Genomic DNA, 24,066 nt, shown 5'->3' on the forward strand with positions numbered 1-24,066 from the left:
TTCTCAGTACTGGTACAAGGCAGCAAATGTCAGATGAGGCACCACCAGCCACAGGCCCACATCGTACTGAGGAACAACGAAAAGAAACAGCTAAACCAGAAGGTGGGTTGAGTGGACAGTGGGCCAGGGGAGGCCACCTTGAGGGGGTCAGGGAGGGCCTCCCTGGGGAGACACGTGACCTACCACAGAGACAGAGTTATGGTGAGAGGAGACAGAAGAGCACTGCTGGAAAGAGGAACAGCAAGTTCGAGGACACTGTGACAGGAGCGAGGGTGCTGTCAGCAGCCTTCCCCCCCATACACACACTATGTGTGGAGACGGGCTGGAGGGATGGATGAGCTGGGGTGAAGTCAGGGGCCCAGGGAGGTGGGGGAGGGCCACAATGTGAGCCATCATGTGAAAGCAGGTATTACTGTTTCAATTCAGAGCACCTACATCCACGATCTGAGGTGGCATCTTCAAAGTCCTGCACATCAACTTGTTGTTGACAGGTGCTGTCAAAGCTCTAGAGGGAGGGACCTCTGGTGGCCTAGTGGCAAGAAGCTGCACTGCAATCCCAGAGATAGGTGGTTCGAACCCACCAGATGCTCTGCTGGAGAAGGAGGGACAATCTCCTCCTGTACCAGTCAGATCCGATTTGACAGTACACACACACAAAATAACAATAAATTTTTAAAAAAGCTCTAGGTGCTGTCAGGAAGCCCCTTTGCAGCCAAGGGATGTGTGTCCCTCGCCCACTCGCTTAGGACATTCTTTTTTATTATTAAATTTTATTAGTTTTAATGAACATTTACAGAGATTTTGGGTTTTCATTCCTTCATTGTTGCACTGTGCTTAGGACATTCTGAGATGCAGAGCTCCTGGAAGGGACTGAAGTGTCTGTCCCCCAACTGACCACAAGGGGACAACTTTCCAATCCAACTTACACACATGAGCTCGCCAGAGAGCCGACTGACCAGCCAGAGCGTCAGCTCCATTCCACAGCTGGTAGAGGGCTGGAGAGGCCCTAGGGGGGAGTTACTGTGCTCGGCCGAGTGAAGGGCAGGTGGGTCACGTTCTCCTGGAAGTGCGTCAGAAGAAAGACCTGTGATCCACTTCTGAAAAATCAATGACCAGGAGCCCCCTGGAGTACAGTTCTGTCACCCACGGTGTCGCTGAGTCGGCACTCACGTGATAGACGGCAAAGGATCACAGGCCCCACCAGGCCAGCTGTTTATCCTTCAGAAATGGAGACCTCACACAACTCTGAACCAGTTCATTCCGGTCTGACACCTCGTCCCACCCCTAGAACATGCATTTTCACCCAAGACTCTTATTGGACTCTGAGGACACTGCTAAAATGTCGACCAAGATTCTGTCCATCTGGGGCAGATATGCGGGTTCCCAGCAGGGGTCAGCCAGACTGACCCGCCTGCAGTTCGTCTCAAACCAGGAGAACTCACACTTTTCTAAACCAGTTGTTATGTGCCGTGGAGTCATCTGTGACTCATAGCGAGCCTATGTACAATAGCCCTAAACCCTGCTCTATCCTCTGCCAATCTCATTGCCCCAACACACCTATCCCCATTACCCCAGTCACTGAATCAATCCATCTCATCAAGGGTCTTCCTCTCCTGTGCTGTCCTTCCACCCTCCCAAGCACGACGTCCCTCTCCAAGGACTGGTCTCTCCTTGCAACATGCCCAAAATATGTCAGACGAAGCTTCAGAATCCTTGCCTCCAAGGAGCAGCCTGGTTTCACCCTCTCCAGGATGAACCTGTTCGATTTTCTAGCAGTCCATGGTACGTTCAACACTCTTCTCCAGCACCACAGTTCAAAGGCATCAACTCTCCTTATATCATCTCTAGTCCTTGTCCAGCTAGTGATTGCAAAGAACATGGTCTGTATCAGGCACACCTTAGTCTCCAGACTGACAAGTAAAACAAGCAAATTATCTGAGAGACAAATGTTTTTAAATACTCTTCAGCCTTACTGACAGTCGTGCTCTTCGATGGCTCTGGAACAGATGAGCCTTCCTTCACATGTTAATACAGCTGCAATTATGGGACGGGAGAGGTGTCTCTTATAATCAGTTAAGATGTAAATCCCAAATCCATTGCTGTCGAGTTGTTTTCTGCTTCTTGGAGATCTTAGATGGCAGAGGAGATATGAGGCACCACGACTTTATGGCAGGCCTTTCACAAAGCAACTGGTGGGTTTGAACAGCTGACCTTTGGGCTACATCTGAGTGTTTAACCAGGATGCTACTGGATTTCCTTTTCTTTAGTTCATGGTGCCATTACTACTGGAGTGAGGACTGACCTGGGCTGAGCTCCCAGGACCACACGCCTCGTGGAGGTTACCTGGATGACAGTCTCGTGTGTAGGCCTCGGGCCAGCGTGTGTAGCTGGTGACAAATGGGTAAGCATCAGCTTAAAGGTTGGGGGTCTGAACCTACCTAGGGTGCCTAAGAACAGGGGACTGAGTCCTGCTTCTGATTGGTCACAGCCTTGGAAAGCCCCAGGAGCACAGCTCTCTGCACAGGGACTCACATCAGCAGAAGTCCCAGAAGCACAGCTCTCTGCACACAGGTCCTTATCAGCAGAAAGCCCCGGGAGCACAGCTCTGCACATGGGTCCTGATCCAACAGGTGACGTGTGTGGCCTGTGAGTTGTGCTGAGTTGTACCAAGGGCAGTCTTGGAAACCTGGGGGGGGGCAGTTCTCTTGTCCCTGTAGGTCACTAGGCAGGAATCACCAGGCCAGTGATAGGTTTAAGCTCCACCCGGGAGGGTAACAGACCTCAAATGGGACGCCGGGACAAAGGGATGAAGACAAAGCAGGCGAAGGACGCGGCCAGCAGGGACCCGCTGGCAGGCTGGGAGGGGCGTCTGCTGCACTTATCTGACATCATCCACCTCTCTGCTCATCACAAGAGGAGGCAGCAGTGCAGTCAACAGCATCCTGGACCAAAGCACCCCAAGATCAGGGGTCCCCATGAGGTCCCAAGTAGGTGGGCTTGCTGTCAGGTGCTTTCTACAGCCACTGCCTCACTCAACCATGCAGACCGCAACAGGGACCTCTGGGAACCCCCACTTCCAAGTTCTACAGTGGAAAAGGGCAAGCCCCTTCCGGGGGTGAAAGCCTGGCAGGTACCAGGGCCCAGAGGCAACTTAGGGCCATTCTTTGGCCAAAATGGTGCTCTGACCCCCACGTAAACGCTTCTTCTCCATCCTCTGATCACCTCTGAAGCCACCACCTACTACGGGCGTATTTCACCTGAGGCCAAGCTGTTGCCACAAGAGGGCACTCTTCAGGTTCCGCAGGCCTGGGAGGCAAGTGTGCCTTGCAGAGCCAGGACCTCTTTAGAGATCTGCACGGAGGGGCCACCTTTAGAATGTGTCCGCCATCTGCTGAGGTTCTCCTACAGGACCACAGGCCCAGTCCTCTGCTGGGAGAGGGACTGCAGGTAGGTAACAGCTCTCCAGGCCTGGCCCCTTCAGGAACACGGGGTTGGCTCCAGGACAGGGAGGTCAGCAGGGGTCCCGGTGGGGATTTTGGAGGGGTGTGTGTGTGATTTCCTTTGAAACCTGGTCCTGTCCTTGCAGCCAGTTCCAACAGGGCTGGCTGAGGGGACAATAATTAGAGGAGCCCCACCTAGCTCCTGCCCCAGGACATCAAGCTCTGCCGGGGGGAGGGAGGGCAGCTGGGGCCAGAGCAGGACACCAGAATCCTGGATAAAAAAGCCAGAAGGGTTTCTAGTGCCGCAGATGGCAGCCACAGGCCCCAATCTTAGAATCTAACCTCTTCCCACCTGGAGAAAGCTGGCCCCTCTCTCGGGCAGGTTGAGCCCAGCTAACACAGCTGAGAGCCCCACTAGGGCACTGACACCAGGGCATTTGCTCTGCTTTGTCACTACGATCTTTCAGGACAGGGAGGGCAAACCATGCATGGCCCCCAGGCCAACTGCAGCCCCCACTTATGTCTGAGCTCTTCCTGTGCCAGGTGGATCCGATTCGATGGCACACAACAGCAAAAAACCAAACCACACAACATTGTTCAAAACCTGTAACATTACCCAAAAAATGGTACTCAATTGTTTTGAATTCTGGTAAACACTTATGCACATTTCTCTTGCCACGTGTCTACTCAGATGGCAGTGTGAACTTGGCCTTGCTGCCCACTGGGCCCAGCTATTTGCTTATGTAGGCTCTTTCCAGAACAGGTCTGCCAACATCTACTTGAGGATGAAGAGTGCTTGAGGAAGGACCCAGCACATCAGACGCTGTCCTGGGCAAACACGCAGGAGCAAGGAGAGCAGAGCCTCTTAGATATTAATGCACACTTTTTTCTTTTTATTATATTAAAATCAGGCAATGGTCTGACAATAAAAAGCCTGCTCACGGAATACTGTTATGTTAAACTTTACTTACAGGATGCTAAATCCTTGGAACTAAGGTATTCCCCAGAAAGAAAAAAAAAATTAATGGAAACATCAATTGTTTTTCAGACTTGATAGTTGCTGCTTCAAAAGGTGCTTTTTACAGAAATTCTGGATTAAAAGAAGGAAAAAAAAGCCCCTTGTAAAACACAAATGAATTGCTTTTATTTCGGTATGCATCCGCATTTCAGCATTTAGTGGTCCTGAACACAAAGATGGAAAAAACGCAGCAATTTGCCAGGCGGTCAAACTCGCCAATTTCGGGACCTGCCGCGCACACCGAGTTCTTTCTGCCGCCCTGCTGAGGATGGTAAGCAGCAGCACCAAACCGACGTGCGCGCCGGCTTCCAGGTTCCTGCTCTGCTCTAGTTGTCAGACTCCAAGCCAGACCCAATGGATTGCAAGGATGATCGAGTGAGAGCCCTGTCTGTTTAAAACGTCTTCCATTTTTAAAAGCAAAAGCAATTACAGGAAAAGAAAACATTCAGAGGGACCGTGTGTGCTTACAAGTGTCTTCATGTGGCCTTTCTCCAAGCTTAACCACCAAGGACTTTGAGAGCTGGCAGGTCTGAGGAACCCTGGTGACCGTTCTTGCCACCGTATCAAAACCTGAGCTAAAACAACGCATCAGCTGATGACAGCAGAGGGTGGCAGGGCTGAGGGCCCCGTGTTCGTGTCCCAGGCTGGTGGAGAGGAAATCAGTGTGGTTAGAAAACAAAACGAGGGAGCTCAAAGGCTCTTTCCAACCTTCCCTGATGGCTTCTGGCCAAAGCAAGGAAGTGTCGCGGGAAGTGTGGGGTGTGACGGTGCAGGAAGGGGCTCTGGGAGGAGGAAAGCAGCAGCAGCAGCACCCCTCGATCCGGTGGGGGAAGAGAAGACGTGGGGAAAGCCCTGAATTCCTCAGCAAAGGCCAATTTTAGAGGGGAGCAGAGGGGATTACAATCTATGCTTCGGCCAGGGGTGGGAGTGGAGGAGAGGGGAAGGATGGCTTGGAATGGGGGCACCATTTAAGACTTATGCACCCAGCAGTAGTCCCATAGGCTGTGACCCGAAACCTTCACATCTATTCTAAGAAACCTCCCCGAGCTGGAGGGCTGTTGCAGGGAGAAGGGGCTGGAGGCAGGGGAGGGGGAAGGGGAGAAGGCAGAGACCCCAGGCCATGTATCAGCAGCAAGGTGATTGTGTGACGTGTCTCTTCACAGTTGAGTTAGATGTGCCCCACCACTTACGATGGGAAATCGATTTAAATACACTTTCTTGATCCCAGGAGTTCAACTACATGGACAGTGGTTACACTTGACAGAATGATTTGTTAGAGCACAACTCAGGTATTTCAAATGAACAAAAAATTAGTATCATTTACAGGATCTTAAGAGAAATTGCCCTTGAACGGGAGCTTCCTTTCCAGTACTTCTGAGGTCTACAAGACATACCTAGAAAACTGACTACTGTGGAAAATGAAGACTGCTTACATCGAACGGGGGAGGGGGAGGGCCTGTGGGTTTCCTTTCTGATTAATTGCTGTAACACTGTCCTTCCGGCGGTTGAGGGAGTTTCATATTTTCTTTAGACATCATTAGGCGCCGAAGCTCCTGCAGAACTACTTTGATGCTATAGGAATTCTGCCACTTTGCTAGCACGGAGATGGCTCGTGGGTCCACCTGCGGGAAAAACAAACATGACAACAGTCAGCTCTCGGACAGCACCGGGCCACCTGCTGCAGAATAAGTCAGATCAATACATCCGCTCAGGCTGGCCTCTGCCCCTTCACACCTGACCTGTCCCCTTCACACTTGACCTCTGTCCCATTAACGTCTGACCTCTGCATGCAGAAGCCTGGACTCGTCCACCCTCCAGTCAGCCTGTTTTGCCCCATTTGTCCCCCAGATCTTCACTGTTTGGGAAAAGGGAACGTCACCTTTAGAATTCTAGACATGCTAAGACTGAAGTCAGCTCGGTCCGGCTCTAGAACGATGACCGGCTCCTTGAGGCTGCAGTCCCTGCCCAGCTGATGAGCAGGACGTGAGTGGGGGGGGGAAAGCAGGTCCTGATCCCCCTCCAGGTAAGCTGGAACCCCCACTCTCGGAGCCAGCCTCAAGCCTGAGCCACACTCTGGGCTCCCATCGCAGTGGAAGCCACCCTGTCACACTGTGATGAGGCTCAGCTCTTCCCAGTTTCTTTCCTCTTCTACATATCTCAAAGACAGAGGCTCAGCTGTGCTGCTGCTGCATGACCACCCTCTACCACCGGCTGAGCTCCCTTCTGAATGAGCAAGCAGAGCTCAGGCACAAAGCCCCAGGCCAGCCGTACAGGGAGAAAGAAGTTGTCCGGTTTTGCAACATTTATCGCTGCCTTCTTATGTCAATGGATCCTGGTTAGGTGGTTAATGCTACTTAGCTCTGCTCCTCAGATCCCACAATCTTTCCTGTGAAGTGGTCATACTGAAAGGTGCCCAGCGCAGTACTGCCTGGACTAAGTGCTGTCTGAATGGTGGTTAAATACAATGAGGAAACAGTGCCATAGCCCAAATCTGCTAATGTACTTAGTTTGATATACTTGATCAAATAACCAAGAAACGTGGAATCAGGCCCAAAGTACCCCTGACATTAAAAGTGCAAAGTGAATTTTCAACCCCAAGGAACAAGAGGGGCAGAAAAGGCAACTTACCACTCCATTAGAACTATTAACTCCATTCATATTAATTTTTGTTACAAATCTTACAAAGGGGGGTGCTTCTGGGTATTTAGGTCCACATTCTATTTTAAGGCTGTATATCCGGTTTTCATAAATTGTCTGGAGAAAAAAAAGGTACAGAGATGTCAGGCAAAGGCTGAACTCCCAACTGCAAAGACTTCATACAGGTAAAACTTCTGAAACCCCATTTATTCCTGACGGCAGAACTGGCACATTTGTCCCCATCATACAAACTCTATGAGTTAATGATACGTTTGCATTAACTAGTAGTTCCCTCATGCACATGTGTGAACTCTGGGTCTCAGAGGAGTAAAGAGAGGACAGAAAATTGTGAACTGGTTTCCCACTGGGTCTAGTGTAGCACAAGTAACTGCTCTGTATACACAGTGCCATCTAGTGGCATTCATGGGAAGACATTGCACAGGATTTCATCAAAAGCAAAACAAAACGGTGGCCCGTCTCCCAAAAAAGCTGGAATATATGTTAGGATTTTTAAATAACCACGGAAACCTTTACTACCCTCGTTAGAGACCTTAAACCAACAAAACCAACCTCAACTCAGGCTTCCTTCCATTCAACCTCTGGTAACAGCAATGCCATCCATCCAGCTGCTTCAAGCAAACTCCAGAGGTGGACCTGTATTCCTCTGCCCGTACTGCCAACCTCCAACCACGAGAAGGTCCCAGTGCTTCCCCTCCAGAAGGCAGTCCACACACATCCAATGGCCTCCATCTCAACCAGCTGCTCTTTCTCTCCTGCTCCCCCTACAGACTGCTCTCAGCACAGCATCTCACTGACCTTTTCCAAAGGCAAATACCTAACCCCTTACCTCCTGACTTCTGGTCCTTCCTTCTCTGCCCCTTTCCTGTTCAGCCCATCTGGACTCCTTAATGCTCCTCCAACATGCCTGGCCACCAGCTGCTCCTCACAACCTGTAGCTCTGAGAGGTACAGACATACACCCTCTCTGAAAAGGCCAGTGGACTTCTCGCAGAACACCCTGGCAGGCAGTGAATTAGCACTCTCAAGTTTGTTGAATGAATGAGTACTGATTATGCGTCATCCTTTTAGAAAATGAACACTTGGTTGCAATGAAGGTACTTTCTTAGAAAACAACAAGAAAATGCACCCAGTAAACAGAACAAGGAGGAAACAAACAACGACACTATTTATATAACTCAGGTATAGATTTATAGAAAATACAACAGATTTGTCTTCGGCACCTAGTACACAATCTCTACCCATCTCCACACACACCGTGTACACCTCCTGCAGGTGCGGTCCCACATCCCTCTCCAGGTGTATCTAGCAGACACATTCCATTATTTTGGGATAAAATTTCTCATGTAAAAAAAGTCAGGCATAATTCCTCTTCTTTGGGACATGCGCTGTGGTGATTATCGAAAGCACCCAGTCTTCTGAGATCTTTATTTTAGAGGCTCTGAGAGATCCTTTATTAATCTGCTGGGATGTTAGGTGGCTTATTGCTGTTGCTAAGATTTCACAGCATTGCATCCAGGAAGGCAGTAATGTCAAATGGTTAAAATGGTGAGTAGGGAGTCGCAAGTGCCTCAAAGGCACATTAACAACACGTTGCCTCCACACACTAGGAGCTTTACAATACTCCTAAGGCTCAGTTTTAAACACATCCCCACTCTGATCGATTTCTTAAAAAAGGAGCTCGAGGAATTCCACTGGCGCCCAGTGAAAAATGAGGCAAGTGATGGGCCAGAACAGGGTTTCCTCTTCTCTGCTGTTCACAAGTGCTCGAGGGACCTGCTACAGAGGTTTCCGTGAAGAAAGGAAAGGAGCCTGGCAGAGTTGCTAGAACATTCTGTCTCTCTGAGGAACATCCCTCCTGAGATTTGCTATGGGACCAGGAAACACACACTTCCCACTGTCGGTGAGGCTGGTATGGCGCGGGCAATCTGGTAGCCCTGCTGACCACATGCACCACAGTTGGCTCAGGTTGGCAAGCCCAATTCTCGGGATTCCCTGCAGCAGATTCACTCGTGCCATCCAGCTGATGCCAACTCACAGCCATCCTCGAGGACAGAGCAGACTCGCCCTGTGGGGTTCCAAAGGCTCTACCCCTTCAGAGCCCGCTACCACCTCTCGCTCCTGTGAGTTAAGTACCTGGTAGGTTCAAACTGCTCACCTTTCAGTTAACAAGCCAGTGCTTTAACTGACCGTGACATCAGCAAAAACTGTGAGAGGTCTCTATAAATATCTACTTGCAAAAGACTGGAGAAATAAATGTGGCACATTCCTGTAAGTGGATAGTCTGTAATCTCTTCAAATGGTGAGGCCTAAAGGCACCAAGTCGCAGAACTATGTAAAATCAATGGTGTTTCTCCAAGGGTATGTATCTCCAGCCCTGTGTATACGTGTGTACACTTATGTACACAAAGGCTATTTCATCTGTTAGAGGGACAAACTCAGGGGCTTAAAAACATGACATAAAGGAAAAATGTGGTTGACAGAGTCCCAAAGCAGGGCCCAGAGAGGTGGCCTGGGAGCTTAACTCTCAGCAAAGTCCACTCCCTTGTCTACCGTGCCCCTGGACACACTCCTTCGCTTCTACCTGACAGTTTGCTCCTCCCCACGTGCTCGCTGGTCCTGTAAGCCTCTTCAGTACCGCCTCCCGCCACCAGGGGTGCCAGCCGCACAGGGAGCACGTGTTGCAGTGTGACCTCAGTGTTCCTGCTGCAGGCCTATCTGACCAACCTCCAGTATTAAAGGTCACTGCCAAGCACCTAGTCTGCTTTCTCCCGGCTGTGAGAGGGAGTTAACGGGCTGTATGATCTTTGGACGTATTGCAAGGAGGGACCAGTCCTTGGAGAGGGTCGTCATGCCTGGGAAGGTGGAGGGACAGCACAAGTAAGGAAGACCCTCGATAAGAAGGGTTGATTCAGTGACTGGGGTAATCGGGATGGGTGTGTCGGAGACAGTGAGGTTGACACAGGACAGAGCAGGGTTTAGGGCTGTTGTACATAGGGTCTCTTATGAGTTGCAGGCAACTCGACGGCACAAAACAACAACAACAACATGATCTTCTTGATCTATAAACACTACTGTTTGTAATTTTTGTGTGAATACACTGGCAATCACCGACTGACAGGGGGTTTCATTTTGATGACTCAGCTTTAACCAGTTAGTTCTGTGATCTGCTGAGTATCTCTTTTAGTTGTCATCACTATTGTCTTTTATTAGCATCATCTTTATCAGTCAAATCTTTGTCACTGAGGGTGAAATATTACACATAAACATCTGAGAAGAGTAACATCAGCAAATGCACATCACAACATTATATACAAACATATTACTAACTAAAAGATTCATCAAGAAGAAAAAAAATCCCCAAAACCCAGAGAGTTTTAAGTGTCGTTCACTCTCAGTTAGGGACTAGAAGTCAGAAGTCGGGGACTACCTGTGTCCAAGTGTCAGTTACAGAATTCACAACAACCTTGAAGCTAGTGAAAGGTAAGGAAAAATGCTCACCTGCATCTATTAATGGAATTTAAAAGGAATGTAACAGTATGTGAAGGTCTCATTTTAATAACAAAACACATGTACTTCTGTTTGTGTGCACATCATCAGCGCCAAGGGAAGCATGCCACATCAACTTACCAGTTTTCATTCTTTGGGGAAATGATTACTTTGCTCTTACTTTGGGCATTTCTATAATTATGGTTTTTGTTTTGTTTTTTAAATAGTACTTTGGGGCAAGTATGTGTATAAACACTCACCGAAGCTTTTACTCACATATAAAACCACTCTGTGGGGAGCCAAGGCATTAACAGTGCTTAAATGGGGCAACTTCTCCTTTGTCCCGGGGTGGGGGGGGGGCGGCAGCTGACAATGTCTGCAGACATCATGGCTACAAAACCATGGTGCAGGTGTTACTGCTAGTGCCAATGAGTGGACAGAGGCAGGGATGTTGCTGAATATCCTACAATACACTGCACAGCCCCACCCTCTTGCCCCTTCAACCAAGAACTGTCAATAGTGCAAATACTAAGAAACTCAACTCTCTAACTCTAAGAAACTCTCTAACTCAAGTAACAAACACTGATTATATTTCAAATACCAGCAGGGTCACCCATGAGTTCAGTGGCACTTCCAGATTGAGAGAGAATAGGGAAAAGGGTCTAGTGACTGACTTCTACTTTTTAAAAAAATTTAAAAAAAAAATTGTGCCATGAAAACATTAATTATAGAGCTGAACACTGTCTGCTAACATCATTGGAAGGTGAGCCCCTCAGCCTGGAAGGCCTCAAAGTACAACCGAGAGAGAGGTGCCTCCTTCAGGTGGAGTTAATGCCAAGGACCTGAACGCAGCAAAGCTTTCAAAATGTTCACGCGCCAACATGGCATGATGCAAAATGAGAACAGTGATAAACTCATTAAGAATCGCAATGTGGAAAGTACAAAATGCTAATCTAGGAAAACTAGAAATTGTTAAAACTGAGATGGGATGCACGAAGACTGGTATTCTCGGCATTTATGATTAGAAATGGACTGGTCCAGGCCATTCTGAACTGGATAATCACATGGTCTATTATGCTGGGAATAACAAAGTGAAGAAGAAAGGCATTCTATTCCTCATCAAAAAGAACATGTAGTAATGTATCCTGAAGAGTAATGCTGTCAGTAACAGGATAATATCAATACATCCATATGAAAGAGACGTCATCATCCAATTTTACACAAAAACCACTCATATCAAAGATGAAGAAACTGAAAATTTTACCAACTTCTGCAATCTGAAATTGATCAAACACACAATGAAGGGGAACGGGCAGTTGACGGAAAAAATGCTAGAGATAGCAGAAAGAAACTGCCAACACTCGGAACTTACTCAAGCTAGATTCAGCGGAGGAAGCAGAATGAAAAACATCACTGCTGACGTAAGATGCATCCTGACTGAACGTGGAAAATACCAGAAAGATATTTACCTGTTTTTTTACCAACTATGCAAATACATTTGACTATATGGGTCATAATAAATTACTGACAACATCCTGAAGAACAGAAATCCCAGAGCGCTGCAGTGTGCCCTGTGGAACTTGGACATACAACAAGAAGCAATTGTTTGACAGCATAAAAGTCTACTGCATGGTTTACAATCAGGAAAGTTTTATTTCAGGGTTGGATCCTTTCACCATAGTTATTCAATCTGTACGCTAAGCAGTCAAGACAAGAAGCTGGAATATATGAAGAAGAACGAGGTATCAGGATAGGAGGGAGACTCTTTTAACAACCTGTAATATTCAGAACCTTACCTGCAGAAAACAAGGAGCCTTGAAGCCCAAAAGGATGAAACTTGAAGATTGTAGCCTTTATTATGAGTTAGACCCCAGCATAAAGAAAACAAAGCTCCTCACGACTAGCTAAGTAAGAAACATCATGATAAACTGAGTAAAGGCTGATATTGTCAAAGCTTTCATTTTGCATGGATCCACAATCAGTGCTCATGTAAACAGTGGTTAGAAAATGAAATACACCCTACACTGGATAAATGGGCTGCAAAAAAAACCTCTTTTTAAAGTATTCTAAAGCAAAGCGTCACCTTGAGGACTAAAGTGTCCTTGATCCAAGCCATGGGATTATTATTATTTTTTTAAATTTTTAAAAATTATTTTATTATTCTTTTTTAACAAACAGCGCCAGGGTTAGGGGACCAGGGGATGGGGAGGAGCAGAAGCCTCCAGCCCCACTACTCCTCCCCACCCACTCCTTTCCCCTTTATATATATCTGTAATCTATATACAAGCCCTGGGGGCTGGGAGGTGAGGGGCAAGTGGCTCTTCCCCTCAGTGGGGTGGGGGCAACCCAGGCTCCTTGTCCCCTGGGGACTCAGGCTCTTCTGTCCTTCAAGAGGACCCTTCTGGAGAAGGTGGCCCTGAAGCCATGGGATTTTAATTACCTCACAGGCACATGAAAATTAGGCAATGAAAAAGGAAGCCCAAAGAGCCAATACCTTTAAATTAGAGTTGGGAATGAAGACTGGACATCCCACAGGCTGTCAGAAGAAGAACTCAACCTGTCTTGGAACAAGCGCAGTCAGGAAGGGAGGAGAGTGAGATTTTGCCTCACATATATTTTGGATATGCTCTCAGGAAAGACTAGTCCTGGAGAAAAGCATCATATCTGGTAAAACAGAAGGTGAACAGAGAAGAAGTGGACCCTCAATGAGCTGGACAGTGGCTGTGACAATGACTGTAAAGATGACACTGCTGAGTTCGAACTTTCTAGGTGGTACAGAACTACAACAACAACCTGGAAAATATCCTGTATATTACAACTACTTACTAAGTTAGTCCTCTCTGGAAAAACCAGACTTGAAATTCTGTGTAAGCTATTTTAGATGGAATGTAACACATTAAGTTCCATTTGTTACATATGAAAAGAAGTTAACTGCTCAGCAGATGTACTGACAGACTACCATGTTCTGAACTTTTCCCAGGCACTCTGGGGAATAAAAAGGTGGGAAAGACAGTTCACATCCCTAAAGAATTGAAACCATTCTCACAGAGAAAAGAATAAAATCAAACAACAGAAGTCATGATCAATGGATTTTTGAAAAATCTGTATTTCCATGAAGATTTCTAGACTAGGCAGGATTAAGCAGATACAAAAAATACTGGTTTTCATAGGGAGAAAAAAAATCCAACCAAGAAAAAGTGAAAATGGGTAATAATGATCCCCTAAAACGGTAAGATTCAAAATGATGGATGGAGAAGAGATCGAGGTTGCTAATAATTTCATCTTGCTCACATCCACAATCAACACTCTTGCCACCAATGGTTAGGAGATCAAAAGAAAACTGCAATACGGACGTCTGCTGTCAGGGAACTCTCTAAAACGCAAAAGAACAATAATGTCAGTCTACAGACTAAGGTGTACCTGATCCAGTATCAGAAAGCTGGACAATGACTAAGGGTGACAGAAGAAGAATCGATGCTTTTGAGTTGTAGTGCTAGAGTACTGAACATACCATGGGCTGCCAGGAGAACAAATAGGTGTGTCTTGGAGAGAGTGATACCAAGTTTCCCCTTGGAGGCTAGGATTTTGAAGCTCTGTCTCACATATTGTGGGCACATGGCCTAGAAGGACTAGTTCTTGGAGTAGGACATCATGCTTGGGAGGGTGGAGGGGCAGTGCAAGAAAGGAAGACCCTGGATAAGATGGACTGACATGGTAACCGGGGTAATGGGGTTAGGTGTGTCAGAATCAGTAAGACTGGCTCAGGACAGGGCAGGGTGACTTGAGGGCATATTATAACAACAACAATCAAACTGTAAGAACACACACACACACAAAGTGAAAAAAGTATCAAATGGCAAAGCCAGTCATTGCATGAGTGTTAATGGCTGATATGAATGTGAGCTTGCTTTCACAATTAAGGCCCATGATGCTTTCATGTTTCAGCTGGGTGCACGTTCTGCACGTCGTGAGGAGAATGAGTGAACAGGCTGATGTGAGCATCAAGCAGAGGAAAGCTCCTGTGACGTCCGGGCAGATTCTCTGACTGCTTGTCTCAAGCAAGTGTCACATAATGAGAACTCATTTCTTGACTTCTACACAGGATCAACCACTTCACACTGTGGGTAATTCAAGAATGGCAACAAACAAAAATGCCAACAGACAGGAGGTAGGAAGTGCGACGTGATTAAGAGCACACATTCTGGAGTCACACAAGCTTGCTTTGGCATTTATCAACTGTGCAACTTTGGGCAACTCACTTCCCATGCCTGAGTTTCCTTACTGGTAAAGTGGAACGTAACAATACAAAGGAAGTAGCTAACAGAAGTGGCATTCCTTGAGGGCTGTTAGATGCCCTCCAAAAAAGGATAGCTAGCGTTATGAAAAGGAACTCCAATGGTACAGTATTGAGTGGCTAAACAGAAAGGTCAACGGTTCAAGTTCACCCGTTGTACTATATGAGAAAGCTAGGCAGTTTCCTGTGACAAAGATTTATAGCCTGGAAGCCAGATGAAAAATTAGGTCAAAATTGACTTAATAACAATGGTTTGGGTTTGGTCCCCCGTCCCCCCCCTTCTTCTTTAAAAAGGCCTCTGGGCCTAACAGACCAGAGCTGACCAAACAGGTAATAATTCTCTGCTAAATTATAGGCCTCATTTTCGTTCTTTTGAAGTATTATCTAATTATAAACTGCTATAGCTATCAGGTGCTTTTGATGAACTGAAAATGTACATCTGACCAACGAGAAACTTTATGGGTTTTCTCATCTATCATGTAGGTGACCACATCTTCACAAAAGAAAAGGGGATTCCCCTTCCTCCTGCAACTAAATATTGTCTTCATATTACACAAATGATATTTCCCATATTCTCATTAGAATAATACACTTGGTTTAATTCTTAAGCATAAATAAGCATGATAAAAAAATATATAGTAATTACTCGTGAAGGACACACGGAAAGCTATTTTAGATGGGCTTTTATTTGTTGACACTAGGAAACTGGTTATTTTACTGTTCTAATCCGGTGGTCATAGGCTGTGTCTGTCCCAAGCCATGGTATTTTTCTATCACCTCATATGCATGTGAAAGACAGATGATGGATAATAGAACTGATAACACTGGATTACAGTGTTGTCAAGGAATACTGAACATATCACTGTCTGTCAAACAAACGAACACATCTGTTTTGGAAGAAGGGCAGGTAGAATGCGCCTTAGAAATAAAAATGGCAGGACTTTATCTGGGTACGTAACAGGGGACCAGTCCCTGGAGAAGGACATCATGCTTGCTAAGGGAAAGAGTCGGAAAAGAGAGGAAGACCCTCAATGAAATGCACTGACACAGCAATTGCAATGGGCTTAGACACAGCGACACTGAAAAGGATGGTGCAGAACCAGGCAGTGTTCGTATGTGCGTGGGAGGATTGCTATGGATCAGAATCAACTCAACAGCATCTATTAACAACAAATCCGATGGTAAAAAATATTCTTAAGTATTTGCAAGTACCTTAGATTTTCAAAAGTGAATGAGAGAGAACATTGTATAACCATCCTGCTGTTCCTTTAGTGCAAGAGAATGAAACTCTGAAATTAAAAAAATACAAAAATAAACCTTTGCTGAAAGGCCCCAGGAATTAGGACACAGTTGCATAGCAGGACTGGGGAGCAGAGGGCAAACAACCACCCGCGAAGGCTTTCGGGACTCCTCAGGAACCACTCGCTGGCTAGGCCTGGAGCCTTGTCACTTGATGAGCCCAAGAGATTGCTCTAAACTACATCGGAGAATGCAATTACCTCAAACTTCACTGTCTACATTGTCATGTAAATTCACACTAGGAGTCTAAATAGGTTTTTGCTTACCATTTAGAGGGATTAAACAGCATCAGAGGAGGTTCAAATATATAAACTGAAACTGGTCAAAAAAGAATAGCCACATTTCAGAAAATATACCATTGGTGAGCTTTTCCGTGATAAGGCTACTATTGTTTTAAAAGGAGGCACAGTGAATTTTAAGACATTGACATTTATAGCCGTAGCTCGACGCTTACTCTTGGAGGCCCAATTATCATCCCTGTCCATCTTGTAAGTGTCATGTCTTCGTCATCTTCTAGACCCCAGCTAACTGTGCCATCTCCTACTCCTTTCTGGCCTTCTTCCAGTTCTTCCAACAGTCGAAAATTGCGAGGGACTTTTACTCCTAAAATAAATGGAAAGAAATTCAAGATACTAGCAACTCCAGGGGAACTTGTAAGCCGAGAGCTAACTGCTAATGATTACTACCTGGAATAAAGATGCCAACATGCAAAAAATGGCTGAATCTTGTACAGATTTGCTGCTAACAAATAATTTTATCAATAAGACAGCCAGTAAACAGGAGGTTACAACTTAAACTAGAGCTCAATAAATTTAGAAAGACAGCCCATCCCACGCCCCCACAGCGTTGACAAACTTAAAGCATTTACATTTATAAATGTTGATTCATTCGGATCCACTTGAGATGAAAACCACCAAGATCAACTGCTAGTAACAAAGGGCCTTAGAAGAGGAGGCTGTATTGCCTTGCTTTGCTATCAAGGGTTTGCTCATTTGCTGGGATCACGTTCCTGAGAGGCAACAGAAACAGCTGCCTTAGATTCTCCACCCACTTGGGCTGTTTGATCAACACAGTCAGCTGAAGGTTCTTACAGAGGATAACATTTACTTCAAGGATATATTCTTAACACAGTTTGCATTTCCATTTATAAGCCACCATTTTTCTCTTGTGAAAAAAACTCAAAAAGATGACGGCTGATTTGTTTCCAGACATCACAGTGCGTGGCGGTGGCTCGTGAAAGCACGCACGCGCGCACACAGGTTATGTTCCCAAGAAGAGTCTAGGAACTGGGTGAGGTGGGGGTGAGCCAGGCCCAAGGCCGTGGGAAGGTGAGGAAGGTGCCTTCCTGTTTCTGGGCCACAGCACCTCTCCCAGGCTGGCCCTCCTCACCTAGCCTGTCTCTCTTGCTTCTCCCGTCCGCTGGCATCCCCACTGTTTCCTCTGGGGGGAATAAAAGAGAAACTCAGGAATCAAATTCTGGGCTCCTTCTGCCTTAAATGCTGAGCCCTCCTGGTCATATTCTTAAATGCAATCAACAGACCACTGACTGTGAAGAAGTCCCACCGGAGGGCCTCAAGATTACAGAAGTTTCCAGCGTTTCTCAGTATGTTCAATGTGAGACACATGCCACCCTTAATCCAATCAGAACAAATCCAAGTGCCTACTAGTATGGTGAGCACTCTGCTAAGCACTGGGGAGCAAGCAGTGAGCAAAACAATCTCTGACCTCATGGAGCTTCCTTCCACCTCTAAACAGGTGGCATATAATTTACAAAATAAATACGTACATCTTATGACAGAACAGGGCGTTCTGGAGCAGGGTGGGACAGGGGAATGGAGAGGAGGAATAAATTATTTAAAATAAGGTGATGAAAGAAAGCCTCACTGAAATCCAGTGTCATGACTAAAGGCTTCAAAAGTGAGGTGGGACCACAATTGGGCCCAAGACATCTCTGGGGGAAGGTTTTCCAGGCAGAGGGAACAGCAAATGCAAAGGCAGGACCTTAGCTGGAGTGTCAAACAACAGCAAAGGTACCAGTGTAACAAAAACCACATGAGTGAAATGGGAAGGGAGCTGGAGGACTCTGGCTGTCACCGAGTGACAAGGAAGCCACGGAGTTTTCAAGAGGGGAGTGACATGTTGCCTTTTTTTATTATTAACAGGATCTGCTGGGTGAAGAATAGGGAGCAAGGGGGAAGCAGTTACGAGACTACTGTAATAATCCAGGCAAAAGAGAAGTCTATCTTGGGTCAGGATAACAGCGGCGAAGATACTGCAAAGTGCCACAAGTCTAGAGAGAAAGTTTGAAAGTCTGAGCTGACAAGGTTTGCTGTCAGCTTGGCTGACAGTGAGAGAGAAAAAGGAGTCAGTCAGCTATGGCCCCGGCTTTTCTCAACAGCTAGAAGGATGGAGCTGACAGTTGGATGCTAGATGATTTAAGAGGTATGCGGGTGAATATATATTCTTTTACAGTGATATACTTATTTTAAGAGTAATTTCTTTATGGCAAGTTCTACTAACTTTCCATTTACAACAACAGCAAAATAATAAATTTAAGTGACAAAATCAATTGACTGAAGAAAAACATTACTTAAGTAACAGCACAGATGGTACTTCAAACAATAAACCCCTAAAAGCACACTTGAATGACTTGTTTGGAAAACACTGGTATCTCAAGCACAGAACAGCCAACTGGATAATTTAGCAACACTGGATCATGGTTTCTCTAACAAACACAAAACTGAGGGTTGTTTCTGACACAAGGAGCAAAAAAGGGCACCTCATGGCTTCTAGAGCAGAAGGTAAATCTCAGTCTTTAATAAGCCTCACTGATCTGCCTATGGGAAATAAACTCTAGTGCAACCCTGAGGGCGGCAACTACCAGTAATTTATTAAACATGATGCTATGAATATGCAGTCACTTCTGACTCACAGCCTACTGGACAGAGAAGAACCACCCTCTGAAGACCCTTTATGAAAGCAGACAGCCTCACCATTCTCCTGTGGAGTGTGCATTTGGATATTTTAACCAGCGTCACCAGAACTCTTGATAACTTACTAATTTGCACCAAAAAGAATAGCAAAAAATACAGAACAATTTCGACAGGAAGCCCATAAATATCTGAGATCCAAGTAACCCCTGGATGAGAAAGGCTCTCCGTCATATTTGAGCGTCAATCTGCCAGTTAGGTGCATTCTGTATCTACTTAGTATACAGCAATACTGTACCTTGCTATGGATAAAAAAGTTAATACTTCCAGAACACTGGAACATCTTTAATAATACAGTAATAATGTTTGGATGCATGTCACAAACTAATGCTCATTTGTTAGTATGAACCACTGCATATATTTCAATATTTTAATATAACAGGCTGCACAGGGCTGTTTACAACTGTGGGTTGCACAGAAGTAGGACATGCCTAACTCAGGGACTGCTTGTATTCATCTGCAGATAGTCACCTTCTAAGAAGCATATGAAACTAGAAAGGATACAGACCAAGATGCTATTGCTAGTGCCCGAGAATTATGGGTGATTCCCCCATTCTGTAATTACATTTACAAAGATCTTAAATTATCTGCATAATAAAAGAGAACTATATTCATTACTAGAGGGAATTATGGTGATTTGGCAGGAAGGAAAGGTATGCAATTCGAGTCTTCCAGCTGCTCTGAGGAAGACTGGCAATCTCCTATGCAATTTACTGCCTCTGAAATTTGCTGGAGGGTCAGCTATAGGTTGGATCCAACTTGACAGTACTCAACAAAAAATATGTGAGCCACACTTTGGAGAAGGTCCTCCCCTGGGGTCTCTGCACTTGCTGTGCCCTGTCTGAAAGATCCTGTTCCCCCAAGTATTCATAAATTAGGCCCCTCATCTTCTTCAGGACTGTGGTCATCGGTCACCTGATCTCAGTAAGGATCAAGGGAGCTCCAAGAGGGTGAATATCGCATAACGGTATTTCCTCAGCTACTAATTTCAAGTGGACCATTTAAAAAATGTTACTACAACTTGCTTAGCGTGTGGAATAAACAATGGTTTAAGACAACTGCCCTTCAGGACCACACTGCAGTTGTTTTATGTGTGACCCCGATTTCAAGTTGCTTTTTAAAAATTTCATTATTATTTGTGTATGTACCGTCAAGTAAGATCTGACTGGTACAGGAGATTGTCCTTCCTTCTCCCCCAGAGCATCTGGTGGATTTGAACTGCTCACCTCTGGGATTGCAGTGCTGCTCAAGTTGCTTTTTTAATAATGCACTGAGTGTTCAAGAGTCAGAGGGGAGCTTGGGTGCTGTCGTCCGCAGCACGCTGTGCTGCTGGCCTAACGTCGGTACGGCTATCTCACATGGAAACTTGAGCAACACATCCTCTGAGCTGGATCACCTTCCAAGCAGATCTGAATAAGAAATCCCAACATTCAGACATCTCAATTCACTGCTGTTAGTTGCAAAACAGCAAATTCAAGTTATGATAAGATTATTTCATTTTGATTAAAACTGTAAAGTGAGTAAGAGAAACAGCCTAACAAATAAAAAAACTACGGGTTGACTAATATCTATTAGCCAATTTAGAAATATTCCAAGCAAGAGTTAGAAGATACATATATGTAAATAATAATAATAATTACACTGGCACTGCAACAGCATTATAATAATGAAAACAAACATATACCTAAATATTATATAATAATTACATTGGTCCTGCAACAGCACTATAAATAATCACAATAAATATTTCATTTGGATGGCAATTCTTAAAACTTTTCTGGTCTCCTCTTACATTATCAAAAATTACTAATGGGCTAAGGTGAACGCAAATGTCTTATTTACAAGGGACAGTTATTTTCTTGCTTTGGCCAAGATGTCTCTGAGCCAGATGCCACTCACAGACTGACTATCGGTGAACAGTATTTGCACCTACTTTCAAAAAATCCCTCAAAAAAGACCTAACGTTACAGGGTTAGCAGTGAATATTTAAAATTCTTTTTGTCAGAAGGGTAAGTCAAGATTTATCTCCTGTGTGATTAATGGTCTCTGAAAAGCTGCCTGGAGAGTCAGCTATCAGTTGGTTCCGACGCAACAGTACACAACAACAACAATCCGGCATTGGACAGATCAAGTACTGTTACCCCTGATTTAACAAAATCTTGAAGGATTTTAAATCATAAACTTTACCTCACTCTTTTTAAGTAGATGATTAATTTTTCTTTGTTCTATGCCATAAACTTTAACAAAAAATGAATAAATGAAAAGTTAAAGGGATAGTAAGAAACAGCTGGCAGAAATCAGGTTTTGTTTTGTTGTTGTTGTTGTTTTGTTGGGTTTTTTTTAGTATACAAGCTGCATAGTGACTCATTTTACTTTATGTTCAAACAGACTCTGTGGTGTCAAGAAACCTTGAAAATTGGATTTTCTATCCGTTGCATTAGCCTTTTTTGGGCCATGGTCTCCAGCTGCCTTAACTGTGGACACACGGTCTTGCAAACCATCAAAAGTGCTTTCCACACTGTGAAAAATGGTGGGGGGTGAAAAGACTGTGGGACGCTGTAACCCAAGGAATCCTAGAGATGGAGAGACAGTTAGTTTTGCTTGCTGAATGACTCAGGAAACCAGAGGTGCATCTGTGCAGCTGAATTTTACCTGGACTTTCACTAATTGTGTCCTGCTGTTAATCTAGCTTGGGACTGGAAGACTAAAATCAGACCTGCACTGTGTCGTATTCTTTGCCTCCCCTACTCCCTAACCTATATCCCTAATAATATTCACCCCCAACTGTGAGTAAAGTCTGTGAGTCAGTTTGCAATGAACACTGGACCCAATGATTCATAGAAACAGGTACAGGAGTATGAAGGGTGGCATGTCTGACCATTCCATTATTTGCTTGGTACTATGGACACTATTAATGGGGACAGTTCCTCTTTAAGAAGTGAGTAGAAGTCAGACTCAGCCTCTCTCATGTTGCATCTGCTCATTTTAGAGACTCATTCTCAGATTTACTACGGCTGAGATGATTCTGACTCAGTAACGCTCCAACGGGCTTCCAAGGCTGTAAACCTTAATGGAGGAGAATGCCCATCCAACTCCGGGGAGGGGCTGGTGGATTTGAACCAATGGAGACCCTTGGCCTTTTGGTGACAGTTCCTTATTCAAGTAGCAAAACTACCATCTGTTAGCGGCTACACTGAATTCTACTCTTTTTTTTTTCTATAATTATATTTTATTAATTTTCATAAACATTTACAGAGATTTTGGGCTTCCACTCATTCATTGTTGCACTATGAATTCTACTCTTCTTAAGAACACAAACTTCTGGTAAAGGGCCATTCACACTGTTTCATGTGAACAAAACTCACTCAAGGACTCCACATTTACAAGTAAAAAACAAAACAAAAATTATAAACTTTTTAAATTAGTATTTTTATCATTCATATACTTTGTGTTTCATGCATGTACACTGTATTTTATACAAACTTTTAAAATTTTTAATGAAAAATATCTATTAGGCTTTTCAAACTATTCATTAAAATTTCTCTATCAATAGATTAGTGTTTAGTTTACAGTGTTCTGAGTCAAACCAAGATACGTGACCATCACCCAGGAGAAGTTCAGAAACACAAGAACTTTCCATTCCTCCAGAGCTGACAGAGCCCTCCACCATGAGATGGCATCCTGAACTCTGCCTTCCAGCTTCCTAAACTGTGACAAAGTATATTCGCTCATCCCTTCTGGTATCTTTACTACAGCAGCACTAGATGCAGACATCTGGGGAACAGCTGGGATTGTGAGCAAGATGCTTCAAAGACTACATGCTGAGATAAAGGGAGGTGAAAAGATCATTCTATACTTTCGGCTCAAGGCCTCCTTCCAGTCCTAAGGCCTGACTAGTTGAGAGGCCGTGGTTGGGAAGCCGACTAGGTAGAAGTGAGGCCCTATTACTAACATGGATTGGACTTTATCCTGAAAGCAATCAGTAGGGAAAGCTACAAAAGCTAAGTAGCATGAGAGATAAGACACACACAGCTCTCCTGGGTAATGTTCATGGAGAAGTGGAAAAGCTAGAGGTCAGTTTACTAACATCTCAGGGTATAAAGTATTTGCTTAGAGCAAATACGCTGAAAGAGGTCCTGGTATCAAACTTCTTATAGAACTGGGTGGTGGCAAGCAAAAATGTCAAGAAATTTAAGGTGCCCCATGTTAACCTGCACAGCTCTCGTGGCAATTCTCATTTTAAAGTGGGACATGAAGCATCTGGTATGTCCACAAGTCTTTAATATTTGTTGAAAAAAGTTTAAAATTAAATAAAGGAGGATAGAAGGTTTCTATTGTTAGTTAATTAAAAAAAAAACCAAACAAACACCAAAAAAACAAACACCCCACCAAGTCTTCCAGTTGCCTGTGTGTATATTCACATACATGATCTTTGGATGCTAGAGATGGTAGAACCACAGACTTTACCTGTGAGTGATGGCTAAGTTAAGAATACAGTTTAGAGAAAATTCTGTAATGTTTTAGCAGAGGATCAAAAGCACATAAACTGGGATCAAGGTCTGGCTCTGTCACAGCAGAGCAATCTAGCTGTGTGATTCTGTGCAAGTCCCCTGAGCCCTAGTCAAACAGGGACTGCAGTACTGCCTGTCTATAGGTGGCAAGAGGACTACCCGGGAGGCAAACCCGGCTGGCACTTTGTATAATATCTAGCACGTGGTTTTAGTAACCTTGTAGTTTCTCTCCAAATACTGGTAGCGAGGGCCTCAGGACACAGACTTCAACCGGTCTATCTACTCTACTCAAGAGATTTTACCCAGATCATGGTTCAAATAAGCTGATGACTCCAATTTGTTATTTCCAGATCTGACCTCTCGTATATCTC

General features: G+C 45.0%; 1 protein-coding gene across 2 annotated transcripts in view; it reads right to left on the reverse strand.

Annotated features, from left to right (window-relative positions):
• Nucleotides 1-4,305: 4,305 nt before the first annotated feature.
• LOC102866673 (ubiquitin-conjugating enzyme E2 variant 1-like) overlaps nucleotides 4,306-24,066 on the reverse strand; it is a 29,727-nt gene continuing 9,966 nt past the window's right edge. The window contains exons 2-5 of one of the 2 annotated variants that reach the window (XM_006881630.1): nucleotides 18,836-18,934; nucleotides 16,649-16,797; nucleotides 7,087-7,212; nucleotides 4,306-6,080 (exon numbers count right to left, since the gene is read on the reverse strand). In XM_006881630.1, coding sequence (XP_006881692.1) covers nucleotides 5,934-6,080; nucleotides 7,087-7,212; nucleotides 16,649-16,693 — 318 coding nt within the window. In that variant the 5' untranslated portion in view covers nucleotides 16,694-16,797; nucleotides 18,836-18,934 and the 3' untranslated portion in view covers nucleotides 4,306-5,933. Of the gene's footprint in view, nucleotides 6,081-7,086; nucleotides 7,213-16,460; nucleotides 16,798-18,835; nucleotides 18,935-24,066 lie in introns of both variants that reach the window. The other variant, XM_006881631.1, reaches the window with a different exon arrangement.

This window comes from Elephantulus edwardii, unplaced genomic scaffold (assembly GCF_000299155.1).
Source record: "Elephantulus edwardii isolate Elephantulus edwardi_28Jun2011 unplaced genomic scaffold, EleEdw1.0 scaffold00015, whole genome shotgun sequence".
Lineage (NCBI taxonomy): Eukaryota > Metazoa > Chordata > Mammalia > Macroscelidea > Macroscelididae > Elephantulus > Elephantulus edwardii.